The 21,122-nt window shown below is 42.1% G+C and overlaps 1 protein-coding gene across 2 annotated transcripts in view; it reads left to right on the top strand.

Moving 5' to 3' along the window:
• LOC124777058 overlaps positions 1-21,122 on the top strand; it is a 159,581-nt gene that overhangs the window by 105,400 nt on the left and 33,059 nt on the right. Inside the window, exon 6 of one of the 2 annotated variants that reach the window (XM_047252332.1) lies at positions 10,066-10,123. In XM_047252332.1, the coding sequence (XP_047108288.1) occupies positions 10,066-10,123 (58 nt within the window). Of the gene's footprint in view, positions 1-10,065; positions 10,432-21,122 lie in introns of those variants that run through there. The other variant, XM_047252331.1, reaches the window with a different exon arrangement.

Below are 21,122 nucleotides of genomic sequence, written 5' to 3'. Positions count from 1 at the left end.
GTCTTGAGGTGTTGGTGCACAACTGTTTACAAATTTGAATCATGTTCTTACTTTGTAAGAAGTTTCAACATGTTTGAACAACTCAGTGACAGAGGACAGGACAAGATGGCCGCCGAGTAAGTGACGCCAGAAACCATTTCCAGAAAGTTAAGTGATTTAGACAGGAATATAATTTAGTTTAACGCTGACAACAAATTAAATACGTGCATTAGTGTATCGTTTAGTCTTGCTGTTAAAGGTTTGACTTTTATTTGCGTATTTTTTCAGAAAACACGAAAAGATCGTAACTTCGCGAAGTCGTGCTTAGGCTTAAATTTTGTAAACGTGTTTGTTTCTTGTTTCAAGGTAATTTAACTAGTTTCTCGGTAACAAATAAGTAAACTACCGTAAATAGCGTATAACTTCATTGTTTTAATACAGATTTCAGAAAAACAGCGTAACTTTATATCAGAAACTTGCCTATATACATTTGTTTATAGGCCTATTCTCGTTACGTTTTTGGAGAATCAAAGTTAAAGTATCTCGTTTAATTGCCCTTTTTTCATTCCATCGAGTGAAATATACACTCCTGGAAATTGAAATAAGAACACCGTGAATTCATTGTCCCAGGAAGGGGAAACTTTATTGACACATTCCTGGGGTCAGATACATCACATGATCACACTGACAGAACCACAGGCACATATACACAGGCAACAGAGCATGCACAATGTCGGCACTAGTACAGTGTATATCCACCTTTCGCAGCAATGCAGGCTGCTATTCTCCCATGGAGACGATCGTAGAGATGCTGGATGTAGTCCTGTGGAACGGCTTGCCATGCCATTTCCACCTGGCGCCTCAGTTGGACCAGCGTTCGTGCTGGACGTGCAGACCGCGTGAGACGACGCTTCATCCAGTCCCAAACATGCTCAATGGGGGACAGATCCGGAGATCTTGCTGGCCAGGGTAGTTGACTCACACCTTCTAGAGCACGTTGGGTGGCACGGGATACATGCGGACGTGCATTGTCCTGTTGGAACAGCAAGTTCCCTTGCCGGTCTAGGAATGGTAGAACGATGGGTTCGATGACGGTTTGGATGTACCGTGCACTATTCAGTGTCCCCTCGACGATCACCAGTGGTGTACGGCCAGTGTAGGAGATCGCTCTCCACACCATGATGCCGGGTGTTAGCCCTGTGTGCCTCGGTCGTATGCAGTCCTGATTGTGGCGCTCACCTGCACGGCGCCAAACACGCATACGACCATCATTGGCACCAAGGCAAAAGCGACTCTCATCGCTGAAGACGACACGTCTCCATTCGTCCCTCCATTCGCGCCTGTCGCGACACCACTGGAGGCGGGCTGCACGATGTTGGGGCGTGAGCGGAAGACGGCCTAACGGTGTGCGGGACCATAACCCAGCTTCATGGAGACGGTTGCGAATGGTCCTCGCCGATACCCCAGGAGCAACAGTGTCCCTAATTTGTTGGGAAGTGGCAGTGCGGTCCCCTACGGCACTGCGTAGGATCCTACGGTCTTGGCGTGCATCCGTGAGTCGCTGCGGTCCGGTCCCAGGTCGACGGGCACGTGCACCTTCCGCCGACCACTGGCGACAACATCGATGTACTGTGGAGACCTCACGCCCCACGTGTTGAGCAATTCGGCGGTACGTCCACCCGGCCTCCCGCATGCCCACTATACGCCCTCGCTCAAAGTCCGTCAACTGCACATACGGTTCACGTCCACGCTGTCGCGGCATGCTACCAGTGTTAAAAACTGCGATGGAGCTCCGTATGCCACGGCAAACTGGCTGACACTGACGGCGGCGGTGCACAAATGCTGTGCAGCTAGCGCCATTCGACGGCCAGCACCACGGTTCCTGGTGTGTCCGCTGTGCCGTGCGTGTGATCATTGCTTGTACAGCCCTCTCGCAGTGTCCGGAGCAAGTATGGTTGGTCTGACGCACCGGTGTCAATGTGTTCTTTTTTCCATTTCCAGGAGTGTATAATAAATAGCGTATACCTTCGTTGTTTTAATACAAATCTCAGAAAACCAGCGGAATTTTAAATCAGAAACTTGCTTATATACATTTGTGAATAGGCTTAATTCTTGTAACGTCTTTTTTGATTCTCGGTAATTTAATTGATTTATTCTAGCTAAAGTATTATTTTTGCCATGAGTGAGAAGTGCCTGACTTGCCGTAGAATTGTTAGTTCCGGGGTTTGGTGTGATGGATGCAGTAGTTTTTTTCACTGGGGGGACTGCAGTGGCGTGGGTGTTGGGAAAGTGGATCAGGCTCATCAGTGGTTATGTAGGATTTGCAGCAGAGATAGGAAGATAGTGGAACAGGAGGGGAAAGTTGCTGCCCTTCAGGCTGAGCTAGATCAGGCTAGGGAAGATCTGGACAGGTTAAGGAGGGAGAAGGGCAAAGAGAGGTGGGAAGTGGCAACAGGTAGCAGAAGGAACAGGCCTAGAACTAAGTCTGACAGTTTTGTGGTGAATGTCAAAAATAAGTTTGACCTGTTGCTTCAGTTAGAAACTGATGAGCCTCAAGCAGAGGTAGGTGTAGACAGGACACAACAAACTTTCAATAGGAAATTGAAAAAGAATGTAGGAAAGTCATCGAAAAGGAAGAAATTTTTGTTGTTAGGCAGTTCTCATGCCAGAGGTGTAGGCCAACTTCTGCAGGAGGAATTAGGACCAGAATACCAGGTCACAAATTTTTTCAAACCAAGTGCTAGTCTGGATCAGGTGACAGAGGATTTAGGTTCACTCTGTAAAGGATTTACCAGGGAAGACACCGTGGTTATTGTGGGAGGGCCAGGGAACAGCATCGACAGAGATCCTGGGTACAGTATAGAGTGTGACCTGGTAAAGATTGCGTCGGCATCGAGACACACCAATGTTGAATTTGTATCTGTCCTGAGACGCCATGACCGGCCTCATTTGAACTCTTCTGTTGGGAGAGTTAATTTGGAGTTGGAACGGCTGCTTGTGTCGGGTGCGGGGGCTCATATTGGTGTGGTTCCTGTTGATTATCTCAGTAGGTGGGACTATACCAGGCACGGCCTACATCTCAACAGGAAAGGGAAGGGGAAACTGGCTGGGGTAATAGCAGGAAATTTAAGGGGGGGAGCCACTGCCATGAATGGTAAAATACCAGTGGTTACAGGTGTTGGAGCAGCACCTTTTTTAGGATAGGTAAGACAGAAAGATGTCAAGTTCTATGAGAGGTCAGGATTGAAACAAATCTTCAGTTTAGGAAAGAAATCCAACAGCACAATTCTAGCACATTGGATCACCAATCACAGCTATCAATTATAAATTTTCACCAATCACCAGAAATTTTATCTCCACCAAGTTGTATCTCAGTCCTAGGTAATTGCATTGATGAACTAAAGTCACCCAACCCAATTGACATAATCTGCCTCTCTGAACACCATGTGACCACTGGTATAGGAACTAGGCCTAAGCACAATGAGAAACTCAGACAGGAGAGTACTGCAAATGTTAGAATAAGGAAAGGTTCTCATAAAAGTATAATTAAAAATAATGTAAGTATATTTCATCAAAATATTGGGAGTTTAAAGAATAAAGTAGATGAGCTTCTGGTTTGTTTGGAAGATTTAGAAGCTGAGAATGAAATAGATATACTATGCCTGTCTGAGCATCACATTGTTACTGATATGGATAAGGTAAATGTAAGTGGTTATAAGCTCTCTGCACATGCAATGAGAGAAAATATGGAGAAAGGAGGAGTTGCCATATATGTCAAAAGGTATCATTGTGCAAGAAGTATAGAAACAAAAAAGTTTTGTGTAGAGAAACATATAGAAGCATGTGCCTGTGAGCTTAAATTAAATAAAGGCACATTTATTATTGTAACTGTATATAGGTCCCCATCAGGAAATTTTCATCTATTTCTGAAAAATTTGGACTCCTTGTTGTGCTATCTGTCAGACAGGGGGAAGCAAATTATTATTTGTGGGGACTTCAATGTAGATTCTCTGAAAGAGGGTAATAGGAAAAATGACCTTGAAGTATTACTCGGTTCTTTCAATTTGACACCCGTTATTGATTTTCCTACTCGGGTGGTAAAGGATAGCAGCTCACTGATAGATAACTTCTTTATAGACCAAGATAAGTTTAACCAGATAAATGCTCAGCCTGTTGAGAATGGTCTTTCTGATCATGGTGCTCAGCTAGTTACAATATATGACATAGCTCCATTCAGCAATACTAAACAGTCCTCCAAAGTAGTACGTTCAGTCAACGATTTAACAATTGCAAATTTCAGGGAAAGCCTACAGCAGTTAGACTGGGATGAGGTGTACCGTGAACCTGATGCCAATTTAAAATATAATTTATTTCATGACATTTTTGTAAATGCATTTGAAAACTGCTTCCCCAAGAAAATAGTTAAATATACTCGTAAGAAACCTTGTAACAAACCATGGCTTACTAAGGGTATAAAAATATCTTGTAACCGGAAAAAGGAAATGTATCTGACAGCAAGAAAGAGTAGTGACCCAGAAACTATCAAAAATTATAAAAACTACTGTGTTATATTAAGAAAAGTTATTAAAAAATCCAGGAGTATGTGTATCATGTCTGAAATCAGCAACTCTGATAATAAAATTAAAACAATTTGGAATATTATTAAAAGAGAAACAGGTCAACCAAGAGCAGAGGAAGACAGTATTACCATCAAATTGAATGAAAACTTTACGAACAAAAAGTCAGAAGTTGAAAATATTTTAATAATCATTTTCTAAATGTTGTGGATATAGTAGGATCCAGGTGTTCATTAGAAGATGCTAGGCTGTTAATGGAAGAGGCCATACCTATGCAATTTGATACAATTGAAATCTCACCCACTTCTCCCTCTGAAATTAGGAAAATAATAAACTTGCTTAAAAGCAAAAACTCACATGGAATTGATGGCATTTCCAGCAAAATACTAAAAGCTTGTTCTCAACAGATAAGTAAGATTCTCAGCCACCTGTGTAATAGCTCTCTGGAACAGGACATTTTCCCTGATAGACTGAAATATACTATTGTTATACCTTTGCATAAAAAGGGGGATAGATCTGATGTCAACAATTACCGTCCAATCTCCCTTCTAACAGCTTTATCCAAAATTTTTGAGAAAGTAATGTATTCAAGAGTAGCTTCACATATCTGTAAAAATGAAGTACTAACAAAATGTCAGTTTGGTTTCCAGAAGGGTTTTTCAACAGAAAATGCCATATATGCTTTCACCAGTCAAATTTTGAATGATCTGAATAACCGAACACCACCCATTGGGATTTTTTGTGATCTCTCAAAGGCTTTTGATTGTGTAAATCATGAAATTCTGCTAGACAAGCTCAAGTATTGTGGCATGAGTGGGACAGTGCACAAATGGTTTAATTCGTACCTAACTGGAAGAGTGCAGAAAGTTGAAATAAGTAGTTCTCGTAACATGCAAAGATCAGCACATTCCTCAAACTGGGGAACTATCAAGAATGGGGTTCCACAAGGGTCAGTCTTGGGTCCTTTGTTGTTCTTATTATATATTAATGACTTGCCATTCTATATTCATGAAGAGGCAAAGTTAGTTCTCTTTGCTGATGATACAAGTATAGTAATCACACCTGACAAACAAGAATTAACTGATGAAATTGTCAATACTGTCTTTCAGAAAATTACTAAGTGGTTCCTTGTAAACGGACTCTCATTGAATTTTGATAAGACACAGTACATACAGTTCCGTACAGTGAATGGTATGACGCCATTAATAAATATAGACCTTAATCAGAAGCATATAGCTAAGGTAGAATATTCCAAATTTTTAGGTATGTCCATTGATGAGAGATTAAATTGGAAGAAACACATTGATGATCTGCTGAAACGTTTGAGTTCAGCTACTTATGCAATAAGGGTCATTGCAAATTTTGGTGATAAACATCTTAGTAAATTAGCTTACTACGCCTATTTTCACTCATTGCTTTCATATGGCATCATATTTTGGGGTAATTCATCACTGAGGAATAAAGTATTTATTGCACAAAAGCGTGTAATCAGAATAATAGCTGGAGTCCACCCAAGATCATCCTGCAGACATTTATTTAAGGATCTAGGGATATTCACAGTAGCTTCTCAGTATATATACTCTCTTATGAAATTTGTTATTAACAACCAAACCCAATTCAAAAGTAATAGCAGTGTGCATAACTACAATACTAGGAGAAAGGATGACCTTCACTATTCAAGATTAAATCTAACTTTGGCACAGAAAGGGGTGAATTATACTGGCACTAAAGTATTTGGTCACTTACCAAATAGTATCAAAAGTCTGACAGATAACCAACAAGTATTTAAGAAGAAATTAAAAGAATTTCTGAATGACAACTCCTTCTACTCCATAGAGGAATTTTTAGATATAAATTAAGAAAAAAAGAAAAAAAAACAAAAATATTAAAAAAAATTAAAAAAATAAAAAAAATTAAAAAATAAAGAAAAACAAAAAAACACAAAAAATAAAGTTGTTATATTAACTTAAGTATGTTCTTAAATTAACCTAATTATGTCATGTATTGGAAAATTCGACTCGTTCCACATCATTACGAAATATCGTATTCATGATCCATGGAACTAGTATTAATCTAATCTAATCTAATCTAAGAGGAAGAGCAATGTACTGTACAAGATGTTTTGTGGTCTGCAATAAAATGTGTTGTAAGAAGTCAACATAAAAAATATGAAACTGGTGCTGCAAATGTGTACCCTTCCCAAATACGATCTGTTAATAATAGTTACATTCAAAGTATGGTCCACACACATTTGGATTTAATTCTTGCACTGCCCCAAAGCATTTCTGCTCCTTATTTTGCATTAGTCTGTGCAGGGAGTTCACTGTAAGGGGGCTTTCTGAGTGTAGATATGGGTGTAGGTATCAGGCATATTACTGGAACACTTATATGGTAAACAGCTTTTCCACCACTACCAAACCATCAATTGAATAATATTGTACAAACTTTTCATATCATATAAAAAGAATTAAAGGGCAGAAAAAAGTATTAGAAACAAGTATTAATGTGCCCCAATAAATAGTTCCTAAATTATATGAGCAGTGTCATAGTTGGATACTCACGTTTCTCTACCTTTCTGTCCTTTTGATGTCTAAAACTGATTTGAGAGAGAGTTCATTGCATTGTGATTCTCCCCCCCCCCCCCCCCCCCCTCTTTTTGCATAGACGCTCAACAGAACAACAATTTGAATCTGCATAGAACTTCCTTTAACCACTGTCATAAAGACACTGCTTCACAACTTTCATTTTCAAGATATTTCCAACAGAACTGAAAAATTTTACTGATAATCCACAGATTTTTAAATCCAAGTTTGAAAACCTCCTTACACCAGACTGCTTTTATTCTGTCAGTAGTCAGAGGCTTTGTCTGTAATCTATTATTCATTTACACGTAACATCGATATTGCACACCTTAGATTTTTAATTTTTTAGTTTACAGTCCAGAGTTAAACATGCGTGTTTTCTATTTCACTGGTTTAGTTTTTGCATTGTTTTCTTAGTCCCACACATACAGCTCTACGCTGTGCTTGGTACTTCCAACAGAATGTTCAGAAAGTGCTCTCACTTAACAAATAATGTACTAGCTGATGAAAACAATCTCTAGCTCACTCGGTAGAACCTTAAAGTATGTAAACATCTTCAGTACTGAAATTTTTAAAAATATTTGACAAAGTAACATTTCTAAAAAATAGTATCGCACCTTAATAATAATGATGTATTATGTAGTAAATCATTGTTGAGATTAGAGGAGGACAGATAACTGAAGAATACCATTCACACTTTATTCCCTAAATACTACAATAATCAAAAACAGAATATTATCACAAAACTTTTTTTTTTGTGACCTCCCCAAAAGTATCAGAAATTTCCACTATCACCTGTATAACAAATCCATTAGAGACTCCCCCATCTTGTTCATGTGATGCTAGAAGGTGATTTACGTAACATTTTTTTTCCTTCCATGGCAGGTATGGTATTTGGCAAATAACTTAGAGAAATTAAGCAAATTGAAACACCAGTTTCCTAACATATTACATCAGAAAATGCAGTGAATAACCATTGACTTTCTAAAAGCACACACATAATTACCAACTACCATATGGCCTGTATTTACTTTCTCTTCTCTGGCACTCAAGCAAAGTGGAAACTGAATGAGAGTGGGGTAGATATTTTCTGCGTAGAAGATTGTTCTGCTTCTAAGGGGTGTGACTCCAGAGGTCATTGTAAAAATGTCACTTGAGTATACCCATTGATCCTCTACAACATCTCAATCCGGCAGCAGAATTAGCAGTTTGTATCTCACCAGTGAAGCCTTTTTAAGCTGATATACAAATATGACTGTTACTTTGCTGTGATCTTGGAACTCTTGATTGTATGTGTTGATTTATGTTGATTCTTGCTTTGTTCATTGGTACTGATTTGAACTGCTCATGTTACTTGCAGCTTTATAGTTTTCTCGCTACTGTGTTTTTGGTGCTGAACTTTATGTTCATCTGGGTTTCCGCATGCTAAGTGGTTCATGTCAGTAACCTGTCTAGTCTATCAGACTATGACAGTAACATAAATTTGTTGTAATCAGCTTCTGTACTACTAATGTAACATAATGCTGATTGTGTTATATGTATGTCAAATACATATAACATTAAATTTATAAAGTTTTTACCTGTATAAGTTGTGCCTTTTTAAAAAAATCAGAGTTTTGTAGTAATAATTTCATAGAAAATAACTGATTTGCGTCATTTTAAACAAAAAGAGTTGAAAAATTGTGCAATGTAAGTCTGTTAAAGGGCACTGGAGAGTTCTCTGAATGGAGTGAAGTCTTCAGTAATGTTCCAGATGGATGGACAGTAGATCCACCGGTACCTATACATTTGAATGACTACGTTTGCTATAAAAATTGAAAAAAGAAAAATAAAACAGACTTTTTTGTAGGTGACTCTTTCAAGATGTGCTGCAGCGAAGAAAAGAGTAAATAATACTTTTTAAAGAGCTGACAGTTTCCTGCAAAGAGTGTCATCCCTTTTTAGGTAAAGGAAGAACTTAAACTGAAAGAAACACATTCTGAAATTTTTTGACTAACTAGGTTTGACAACCTTTGTATTTAGTGTCATTGGATATCTGTGAGGAAGTCAAATCACTAATTTAACAAATTTGCCTGTTGTAATTTGTTAATGTTTTGGGGAGTAATATGCTGGTGTAAGCAATTTGTGGAAAAGTGTGTACCCGAAGTACGTTTGTGCTAAAAATTAACAGCAGTATCTGTAATAAAATATTAAATAAAGAAATAATCTTCATTACTGTTTATTGAAGCTGTTATTTATTCAGAAATGACTGAATTTTGCTACGATAAAATTTATGAACGTTTGCCTCATGGTGGTGCAAATTGCATGACTGTCAGCAAGTTAACTTTGTTAGCTATAAAAAAAATTTTCCTTGGTCATTATTCCTGTTCTGTCGATGAATTTGTATTTGTAAGCTTGAAGCACAGGTAGCACACAAGAATAACTTGCTTACCACTGTGGTTTCTCGGTTTTCCTCAGCAAGATTGATTCATGGTGTACTTTCGGTTACCCAGCCAAGTGTTCACCCCTCCCTCACCAGAACAGTGGAATTGACAAGTCTGTTGGACAACTGAAAGCATGCTAATAATTTGGGAACTGTTGCTTGTTAATTTAAGTATTTTAAGTGTTGTATGTACTCAGCTCTATGTTACATATTTGTTTGTAGATTTGCAGCATTATCCCTGTATGAATTATGTTAAGGAATACGTTAACTGGCTACCTTTCAACATGTATTGGTAACTAATGGTATTCATGCAACATATTAATGTGATTCTTATTTAATGCTGTTATCATTTATATTTTTGTGTCAGATATGTCTCATTTCATCATATGGTTAACTTCCAGTGGGTGCCGAAGTCTCAGTGTGGTTAATTTGATGTGATATTCTGTCATATACAAACACTTTTCTATTACTTCTGAAACATATTTTTTCCTCCTTTTCTTTTCAGGGCTGTTGTTGAGAGTGGTTCCATGCAGTTAACTGAGTGGCAAGCAACACTTCTACAGGTAGCAATTGTTCCTTCAACAGATGACATACTGAATGAGAAAATAATTACACTTCTTTTAAAGTCTGGTAGTGGATTGTCATCTAGTGCAAAATTTGGACAGTTGCTGATTACTGTTATACAGAAAATTGGTCCTTCATTGTCTATTAATAAACGAGAATATCTTGCAGCTGTTTTGGCTGAGCATAAAACTGTGGCTCGTAAAATTGGGGAGAAAGCTCTTAAAGCTCTGAAATGAGTGTTAAGAAACAACTTTTAAGTGTAAATTTGTTACAAACAGATAACAAAAGTTCCTCCGAATTCATAAAATATGTTGTTCATGACTGATAAGATCCACATACAGTTATACTCAACGTTATTTTCCAATAAAAAGAGAGCACAACCCCCCAGCTTTCAGGACAACATCCCATCTTCAGGTGCATCTGAGAAATTACAGCCAAATGTGATAAATATACATATTGTCAAACCCTAAGGAAACCAATAGAACATTAGTAACATTTTAAAGAGGATACCACAATATGTACAGAATATCCATACAAATCAACTAAAAAGGAATAATATAGTGATTCTCCAGAATTTATTTATTTATTTATTTATTTATTTATTTATTTATTTACTTGTCATTAGCCAACATTTGTTGAAATAGACAGTATTGACATTACATTTGATAGTGAATCTAAAATTGCGAAACTATGTTCATTCAGATTACATTACATGAGGATAAAAGAGTTATTCTCTACATTATAATTCCTTAACATCATAGTTACACTCTACTACATTCCAATTCCTTTACATGATAGATACACTTATCAATGAACAATTTGTGCAGCTGCTTCTTGAAGGCATCACCTTGTAGGTCTTTCAGTGATGCTGGTAACTTGTTATATAATTTTAATCCTGTTTGTTTAAACCTATTTTGGACGTTAGACAGCCTAGTAAAGTCTACATCAAGATTGTTTTTATATCTGGTTGTGGGGCGGCAGGTGGCATAATTGTTAATGTTCCTAGTATTTATTTAATGCTGTTGTTTGCCATTCTCAACACTGGCGCTCTAACTACAATATTGCCAACGAGAAAATGATTAGCAAAACGTGAAGCCTGTAATTAGAATTCCTAGTGCCCACTTCATCTGAGAAATACATTTATAGCTACAGCTTATAGCTCTGAGGAATTAGGAGATTGTCTGGGATTCATAATCAAAAACCATTCTCTCTAAAATGTTCACTATATTCTGAAAGTCACAGACCAAAAAGAATCCACACAATCCAACTACCAGAGCAGTTTAAAGTCTAATGCACTGATGCCACTATAACTGTTCAAATTAAATGTTTAAGTGAATGCTCACCATAATTTGATGATAATGTTCATCAAATGCCACGCTAATAATGGTAGAATGTCTGTCCTGCGGCGGCACGTGAAAATACGACATACACAAACTAAAGAGAGATCATTAACGTCCTCCCAAAAGTAACACTTCATTCGAAAACGATTTCATGGTTACGCGTATCCCGAGTAACTTATTACTGCATCTGAGGCTGTTTATATCAACGATACCGACGCGACGCGACTCCCGGCACAGGTGGTGCGCTAATCAGCGTCTGGAGAGAACTGGGGCCTTCCTTTCTCTCGCGCAGCGTTCTTACATATAAAGCCATGGTGCAGACGGCTAAGGGAACGCCTGATCAAATCTGCTCTCCCGACTAGCCGCTGGGCTAGTAATGCACCACTTTAAGTTATCGAATAAATCATTGCTTCCTTTGCTGATGGCCGATGAAGCTTTCAATTTAATTGTGCAATCGGTACACAAGTAAGTAATCATAATAAAAGTCTGATGTGGCTAAGTCAAATATTTTGGGCGAGAGAATTAATTTAATTACACTACACGCAGTAGGCGAGCTCTGAACTTGCCCTTTGGAGATACGCTATCGCTATAGTTTTATAGTTCTTCAGTTGACACTTCTCACATCTTTATGATTACTTAAATTTAAACATCCTAGCTTTATTTATTCGCCTACTTAATCTAACTTGCTTCCTTAATTTTTAAGATAAAAACCAGAAAATCATGAATTTCAACTAAAATTTTAATTTGTGAGATCCAGAATACTGTTTCTACTAAATTATTATGCAAAAGGAATCTAAATATAAATTTTTAAGTTTCTAGCTCTTTTCTGTTGCGCCAATGATTTTTACAGAAAAAGTCCAAATTTCGAAAGTGGTTAAAGTTATTGAGCTGATATTCAACACATATTGATTTTGTATTACTCCTGACATGCTAGAAACGTTTCAGGTTATTTACTTCATTTTAAAGTATTGCGCAATATTTATGACGTCAGAGCTACTTACAGCGGACTAGGCTGGCACACAATGGAAAGACTGATGTGAATTTTATAAGGCGTGGGTAGGCTGCTTCCCTACATGGCATCATGTGAACAAACATCTGTTCTGGAAGGTAAGGTATGTATTTGTTTTTTTATGGAAAGAAGACACATTTTTATATACAGAGAAGGTAATGTTAAGGTGTTAAATTCCTTAAAGTGCTTTCGACATGATTCTTGGCTTTTAATACCTGTAATTGCTCTATTTGCTTTCTTCTGACACGTGAACACTGTCTGAGCACCAGATTAGTTGCCCCATAATTTTATTCCATACTGTAAGTGAGATTCAAAGAAGGCATAGTAAGAAGATAAAAGTAGTTTTCTGCTAACTAATGTTTTTAGTTTCCTTGACAAAAAGACTACTCTAGATAGTCTGGTACATAACAGTTCCGTGTGGGTGTCCCATGTTAATTTCGGGTTCAGGTGGATTCCTAGAAGTCTTACAGAGTCAGACTCATTTAATTTTTCCTGTAGATTGTGCAAGAAGAAATACATAGTTTGTCTTGTTACTGTGGAGCCATATGACAGTCTTTTCAAGCATTACTTTTGTTTGTTTCTTCACGTACTCCAATTTGTTATCTGAGGTAATCATGGTTGTGTCGTCAGCATATATTATTGACTTGTGAAGCATGAAAGTAGGCAAGTCATTCATGTATACCAGGAAGAGAAAAGGTCCAAGCACTGAGCTTTGTGGCATGCCTCTTACAACTGTTAGAGCATTTGATTGCTGGCTATTTACTATAACTACCTGAATTCTGTTTGTCAGGTATGATGTGATTAGTGCCAGTTCGTTATTTTTGACAGCCTAGCACTTTAGTTTATTTATTAGTATTTCATCGGATACAGTATCAAATGCTTTACTCAGATCTAGTAGTGCAGCACAAGTGATGGAATTGTTCTCGAAGCCATCAAGTATGTCTGTCACAAGAGTTTCTACTGCATTTATTGTAGACAATCCTGGCCTAAAACCAGAGAGCGAGGAGGAAAAAAGATTTTGTTCAGCAAAGTAGTTGCAAAGTTGTGTTTTAATGCAGCATTCTATTATCTTGGATAATATAGGTATGGGGGATATTGGACGGTAACTTTCAGGTGTTTTTTTCTCCTTTTTTATGGATTGGGAAATTTTCCAGCTGTAGAAGTACTATTGATCAGAAAGGTAAGAGGGGCAACAATAATGTCAATTATTTGTTTCAAGATGGTGTTGGAGATGCCATAGAGATCTCCACTGTATGAGCCATATAGGTTTGTGACGACTTTGTTTACAGTTTGGCAGGTCACCTGTTTCCATTTGAAGGATAAGTTATTTAGGTCAGTAATGTTGTAGGTAAAACTTTCAGAAGTTGCATCATCTTGTGCAAAGGTAGCAGTAGCTTCGAACTTAGTACTTAGTACTGTTAACAAAAAATTCATTTAATTTTTCTGGCACTATTGGAATTTCTTGTCTGTTTTCATGCTTCCCTGCTATTTTGTTCATTACCTGCCACGCTGCTTTGCATTTGTTGCTGGAGTTTTCAATGAAAGCATCTCTGCTTTGCTGTCTGTATTTCAGTCCTATATTTCTTCCATGGCTTCTTTATACCTCTGCTTCGATTCTAGGTTACCAGTTTTAGCCATTTTATGTAGGGCAATAAGTGTGTTTCTCAGGTCATGCAGTTCAGGAGTGAACCGGTTGTGCTTCTTTTTTCTATTTGGTGCACCATCTATTTTCATCTTTTTGATTATTTGTGGGCAACAGTTTTCAACTAAGCTCGTTAGTATCTTCGTGAACAAGTTAAAAGCATTATCGTTGTTATTACAATTATATACTCTGTCCCACTCAAGTTCTGATAATTTTTGCCTTAACTTTGTAATGCTGTCAGATACAATAATCTGATCATCTTAATGTGTTCAGGTTGCTGAGTAGGATAGTTTTCACGGTTGACCATTAGCCATAGGCTGTCATGGTCAGATAATACTGGATTTATCACTCCGTACTGACACTTGTCTTTTGTCAAATTGGAGATTATGTTATCTCGGCAGGCATCTAATCTGGTTGGCTTGTTATTTGTACAGTACAAGTTGTTAGACCTTAACATGTTTTGAAAGTGGGTGACAGTTGGTGTTTTTAGTCTTATGTCTATATTAATGTCACCAATATATGCTATCTTATGGTGTCTGTATTTTACCAGCAGGTACTTATTTAAAGTCTCCATTTGGTCAATAAACTGATGAATATCAGAGCTAGGGATCCCCCCTGCGGGTTCGGGGGTTAGAATAGGCCCGCGGTATTCCTGCCTGTCGTAAGAGGCGACTAAAAGGAGTCCATCCCCCTCACGGGGGTAGTTAGCGCCTGCGTCCGGAGACGGACGGTTCCACGACCTATCATCGTGGTCTTTTTGGTTTTTCACTTCTCGTTTCTTCCTTCCTTTTGTTGGTTCCTTTCTTTGCTCTTCTCCACCTCACTGTCTTCCTTCCTCTTTCCCTTGACTTCTCCTTGCCTTCTCATTGCCTTTTTCTCCTTGCCTTCTCATTGCCTTTTTCTCCTTGCCTTCTCATTGCCTTTTTCTCCTTGCCTTCTCATTGCCTTCTTCTCCTTGCCTTCTCCTTGCTTTCTCATTGCCTTCTTCTCCTTGCCTTCTCTGGTCTCCGCCTCGGCGTTTGAGACAGTCCGTCCTCTTTCTCCCTCTCTCTCTCTTCTTCTTCCTCTTCCTCCTTCCTCCCTGTGCGTGCCTGAAGGCCGACCCACGCGTTCGCACGCGTAGCCGGTGACGGGGTAACGCGTAAGTCCCCGCCCTGGGTAGACATGTAAGGCACGCGAGTACCCCCTGGTAAAGGCCAGGCCCGGGGAGGGGTGATTGCCTGAGCTGATACCTTCTGACCATGCCGATTGGTCCCTCCGTCTGTTTCTCGGGAGGTGTGACCTGAGGTGTAAACATTCACCTAAGGCGGGAGTGCCCTCTGAGAGGGTCCCCACAAGGAAGGAGCGCGCCATCAGAGACGCTGGCAATCATGGGGGATTCCTCCGCAATGGATTCTACTCCATCTCTTTCGACTTCGACCCAAAAACGGAAACGTGACCAGCCAACAGTGACAAAAGTACTACCGCCTGCCCCACAGTTCCTCGTAGTTTCTCGATCTGAGGACGGAAAGGATTTTTCCTCTGTCAACCCTTTCGTTATTCAGAAGGGCGTAGATGCGATAGCCGGATCTGTCAAATCTTGTTCCAGGTTGCGTAACGGCACCTTATTACTAGAAACTGAGAGTGCCTTTCAGGCACAAAAACTGCTTCGGGCCACCCTCCTGTACACGTTCCCTGTCCGGGTGGAGGCCCACCGAACTTTGAATTCGTCTCGTGGTGTAGTCTATACTAGCTCCCTCGACGGATTGACTGACGAGGAGCTTCAATCATTCCTCGCTGAGCAGGGCGTGACGGCTGTCCATAGGGTCATGAAAAAGGTCAACAATGACCTTGTACCGACCCGGACAATTTTCTTGACCTTCGATAGTGTTAAGCTGCCATCGCGCATCAAGGCGGGCTACGAGGTTATTTCTGTTCGCCCCTATGTCCCGACACCTACGCGCTGCTACCAGTGTCAGCGTTTCAATCACACTCGACAGTCTTGTTCCAATGCGGCTAAATGTGTCACTTGTGGCAGGGATGCCCATGAGGGTGACTGTCCACCTCCGTCTCCTCGTTGTGTGAACTGTCAGGGTGACCATGCCGCATCCTCCCGCGACTGTCCTGTCTATAAGGAAGAACGCTGTATCCAAGAAATTCGGGTCAAAGAGAAAGTGTCCACCTCGGCTGCTCGCAAGCTATTGGCTAGTAGGAAGCCCACGCTGCTCCCAGCGGGGAAATACAGTACTGTCCTCGCCTCTCCTCGGACTACCCGGGAGGTAGCAACCCAGACATGCGATCTGACCTTCAGCACCACGGTCGTCCGTTCGGCCAGTGCTAAGATCGCGCGGTCGACGTCTCCTCTTCCTCCCATCACCCCACAGACACGAGCACCTTCCTCAGCTTCTGCTAAGACGAAGACATTGAAGTCAGATGCACGGGCCTTCAAGAAGGAACCATCCCGTGCAGACTTCCTCCGTACCTCGACCTCCCAGCCTTCGACCGGTACTTCACTACACGTCCTTCCAAAAAGGCGCATAGGAAGCACAGTTCTCCTTCTCCGCCACGGCGCATTTCTTCTCCTGCGCCACCCAGCGGTTGCCGCCCCAGGCCGTCATCCGTTTCGCCTGGCCGCACCGCTGGTAGCCGTACATCTGGCCGTTCACTGGCGGAGGAAGCTCCCCCTCCCGGCCATCCTCCCGAGATGGCCGATGACCCTATAGACCCAATGGACGATGACTGTGCGCCTACTGATAGCGGCGGCAGTGCTCGCTCGAAGCCAGGCCCTAAGCGGCCTTCGAGGTGACCACTTCTCGCATCTTCCTTTTCTTACGATGGCACTTATTCACTGGAATATTCGCAGCATTCGCTCCAACCGAGAGGACTTGAAGTTGCTGCTCCGCTTGCATCGTCCGCTCGTCGTAGCCCTCCAGGAAACGAAGCTACGCCCATGCGATCAAATTGCCTTGGCACACTACACCTCTGTGCGTTTTGACCTACCCCCTGTGGTAGGTATCCCAGCTCATGGAGGGGTTATGTTGCTGGTCCGGGATGATATTTACTACGATCCCATCACGTTGCACACCGGCCTGCAGGCAGTTGCCATCCGCATTACTCTCCCCACTTTTCCGTTTTCCTTTTGTACCGTTTACACTCCATCGTCATCTGCCGTTACCAGGGCAGACGTGATGCAACTTATTGCTCAGCTACCTGCACCATTTTTGTTAACTGGAGACTTCAATGCCCACCATCCCCTTTGGGGCTCTCCAGCATCCTGCCCGAGGGGCTCCTTGTTAGCAGACGTTTTCAACCAGCTCGATCTTGTCTGCCTCAATACTGGCGCCCCTACTTTTCTTTCGGACACATCTCACACCTATTCCCATTTAGACCTCTCTATATGTACTCCCCAACTTGCACGCCGGTTTGAGTGGTATGCACTTTCTGATACATATTCGAGCGACCACTTCCCGTGTGTTATCCATCTCCTGCAGCATACCCCCTCTCCGTGCTTCTCTAATTGGACCATCTCCAAGGCAGACTGGGGGCTCTTCTCTTCCAGGGCGACCTTTCAGGATCAAACCTTTACAAGCTGCGATCGTCAGGTCGCACACCTCACGGAAGTCATTCTCGCTGCTGCTGAATATTCCATCCCTCACCCTCCTTCTCCACGTCGCGTACCGGTCCCCTGGTGGACCGCAGCATGTAGAGACGCTTTACGTGCTCGTCGATGTGCTTTACGCGCATTTAAACGCCACCCTACAGTGGCGAATTGTATCAATTGTAAACGATTACGTGCTCAGTGTCGTCGTATTATCAAAGAAAGCAAGAAAGCCAGCTGGGCTGCTTTCACAAGCACCTTCAACAGTTTTACTCCTTCTTCTGTTGTCTGGGGTAGCCTGCGCCGGCTATCTGGCACTAAGGTCCACTCACCAGTTTCTGGCTTGAAGGTCGCGAATGACGTCCTTGTGGCCCCTGAGGCTGTCTCCAATGCCTTCGGCCGCTTTTTCGCAGAGGTTTCAAGCTCCGCTCATTACCACCCTGCCTTCCTCCCCCGCAAACAGGCAGAGGAGGCTAGGCCACCTAACTTCCACTCCTCGAATTGTGAAAGTTATAATGCCCCATTCACCATGCGGGAACTCGAAAACGCACTTGGCCGATCACGGTCCTCTGCTCCAGGGCCAGATTCTATTCATATTCAGATGCTGAAGAACCTTTCTCCTGCGGGTAAAGGTTTTCTTCTTCGTACATACAATCGCATCTGGATTGAGGGACATGTTCCCGCATGCTGGCGCGAGTCTATTGTTGTCCCGATTCCTAAGCCGGGGAAGGACAAGCACTTGCCTTCCAGTTATCGACCCATCTCGCTTACCAGCTGTGTCTGTAAAGTGATGGAGCGAATGGTTAACTCTCGATTGGTTTGGCTGCTCGAGTCTCGACGCCTACTTACCAATGTACAATGTGGATTTCGTAGGCGCCGCTCTGCTGTTGACCATCTGGTTACCTTGTCGACCTTCATTATGAATAACTTCTTGCGGAAGCGCCCGACCGCGGCTGTGTTCTTTGATTTGGAGATGGCTTACGACACCTGTTGGAGGGCGGGCATTCTCCACACCATGCATACATGGGGCCTTCGCGGTCGTCTCCCTCTTTTTATTCGTTCCTTTTTAATGGATCGACAGTTCAGGGTACGTGTGGGTTCTGTCCTGTCCGACACCTTCCGCCAGGAGAATGGGGTGCCACAGGGCTCAGTTTTGAGCGTCGCTCTCTTCGCCATCGCGATCAATCCAATAGTGGATTGCCTCCCAGCTGATGTATCAGGCTCCCTTTTCGTGGACGATTTTACCATCTATTGCAGCGCGCAGTGTACACGTGTCCTGGAACGCTGTCTTCAGCGTTCTCTTGATCGTCTTTACTCCTGGAGTGTCGCCAATGGCTTCCGTTTTTCTGCCGAGAAGACGGTCTGTATTAACTTCTGGCGCTACAAAGAGTTTCTCCCACCGTCCTTACGACTCGGTCACGTTGCTCTCCCAATCGTGGAGACAACCAAATTTTTAGGCCTTACATTTGACAGGAAACTTAGCTGGTCTCCACATGTGTCATATTTGGCCGCCCGTTGTACCCGTTCTTTAAATGTCCTCCATGTTCTCAGTGGTCTGTCGTGGGGAGCGGATCGAACCGTCCTACTTCATCTATATCGGTCGATCGTCCGCTCCAAGCTGGATTATGGGAGCTTCGTATACTCCTCTGCACGGCCATCCATCTTACGCCGCCTCAACTCCATACAACATCGGGGTTTACGACTTGCGATCGGAGCATTTTATACCAGTCCCGTAGAGAGTCTTCATGCTGACGCTGGCGAATTGCCACTCACCTACCGGCGCGATATACTGCTTTGTCGGTATGCCTGTCGGCTACTGTCAATGCCCGACCATCCGTCTTATCGTTCCTTTTTTGACGACTCTCTTGACCATCAATACGGGTTGTATGTCTCTGCCCTGCTACCCCCTGGAGTTCGCTTCCGTCGCCTCCTTCAACACCTTAATTTTTCACTCCCTGCAACCTTTCGAGTGTGCGAGAGCCGCACGCCACCTTGGCTCCAGGCTCAGGTCCGCGTTCACCTTGACCTCAGCTCGCTCCCAAAAGAGGTCACCCCCGGTTCGGTTTACCACTCCCGTTTTTTGGAACTTCGTTCGAAGTTCATCGACATGACTTTCATTTATACAGATGGCTCTAAGACCAATGACGGGGTCGGGTGTTCCTTTATTGTCGAGGCACAAAGTTTCAAATACCGGCTCCATGGCCATTGTTCGGTCTTCACAGCTGAGCTCTTTGCCCTCTACCAGGCTGTTCTTTACATCTGCCGCCACCGACATTCTGCTTATGTCATCTGCTCAGATTCCCTGAGCGCCATCCAGAGCCTCAGTGATCCGTACCCGGTTCACCCTTTCGTACACCGGATCCAACGCTCTCTTCAGCAGCTGGTGGACGTTGGTTCTCCAGTTAGCTTTATGTGGGTTCCTGGCCATGTCGGTATCCCTGGGAACGAAGCTGCAGATGCTGCGGCCAAGGCTGCCGTCCTCCAGCCTCGGACAGCTTCTTGTTGCGTCCCTTCGTCCGATTTTAGCAGGGTGATTTGTCGGCGCATCTTATCTCTGTGGCATGCCGATTGGGCTGCACTTACCGACAACAAGCTTCGGGCCTTAAAACCTCTTCCCGTGGCTTGGACGTCCTCCTCACGCCCTTCTCGGCGGGAGGAGGTCGTTTTAGCCCGGTTAAGAATTGGACACTGCCGGTTCAGCCATCGCCATCTGCTGACGGCTGCGCCGGCGCCGTTCTGCCCATGTGGGCACTTGCTGACGGTTCGACACATTTTAATGTCCTGTCCAGATCTTAACACACTGCGCCTCGATCTTAACCTGCCAGATACCTTCGATGCCATTTTAGCGGATGACCCACGAGCAGCTGCTCGTGTTCTTCGTTTTATCAATTTGACAAACCTCGCTAAGGACATTTGATGATGCTGTTTTTTAATCCTATGCCTGTCAGTCTGTCTTTTATCGTGTTTTCCCTTTTAGTTGTTGTGGTCAACTTGTGCCTCGCTGTGCATTCTTAGAGTAGTCAGGGCGCTAATGACCATTGAAGTTGTGCGCCCTAAAACCACAAAAAAAAAAGAGCTAGGGATGTGATAAATAGAGATGATCACTAATTTAAGTTTGGGAAGCAATAATGCAGCAATTTCAAAAAGTTGCTCTTTGCAAAAATGATCAATTTTTTGTGCTACGTATTCAATGTTAGAGTTTCTCTTTATAAAAATAGCGACTCCTCCATGACTACTTTTGGCTCTACAATATGAGCTTGCTAATTCAAATCCTTCTCGGTTATACAGAGCAATTTCAGCTGGTGTGAACCAGTGTTCATTTACACACAAAACATGGCCTGGCTTTGACCTTAGGAACACATCAATTTCATCTATTTTGTTTTTGATTGACTGTACATTTAGGTGCATATATATATATATATATATATAT

This window comes from Schistocerca piceifrons, chromosome 2 (genome assembly GCF_021461385.2).
Source record: "Schistocerca piceifrons isolate TAMUIC-IGC-003096 chromosome 2, iqSchPice1.1, whole genome shotgun sequence".
NCBI classification, from domain to species: Eukaryota; Metazoa; Arthropoda; class Insecta; order Orthoptera; family Acrididae; genus Schistocerca; species Schistocerca piceifrons.
Note: the sequence above shows the minus strand (reverse complement) of the source record. Positions and strands in the feature narration are given on the sequence as shown.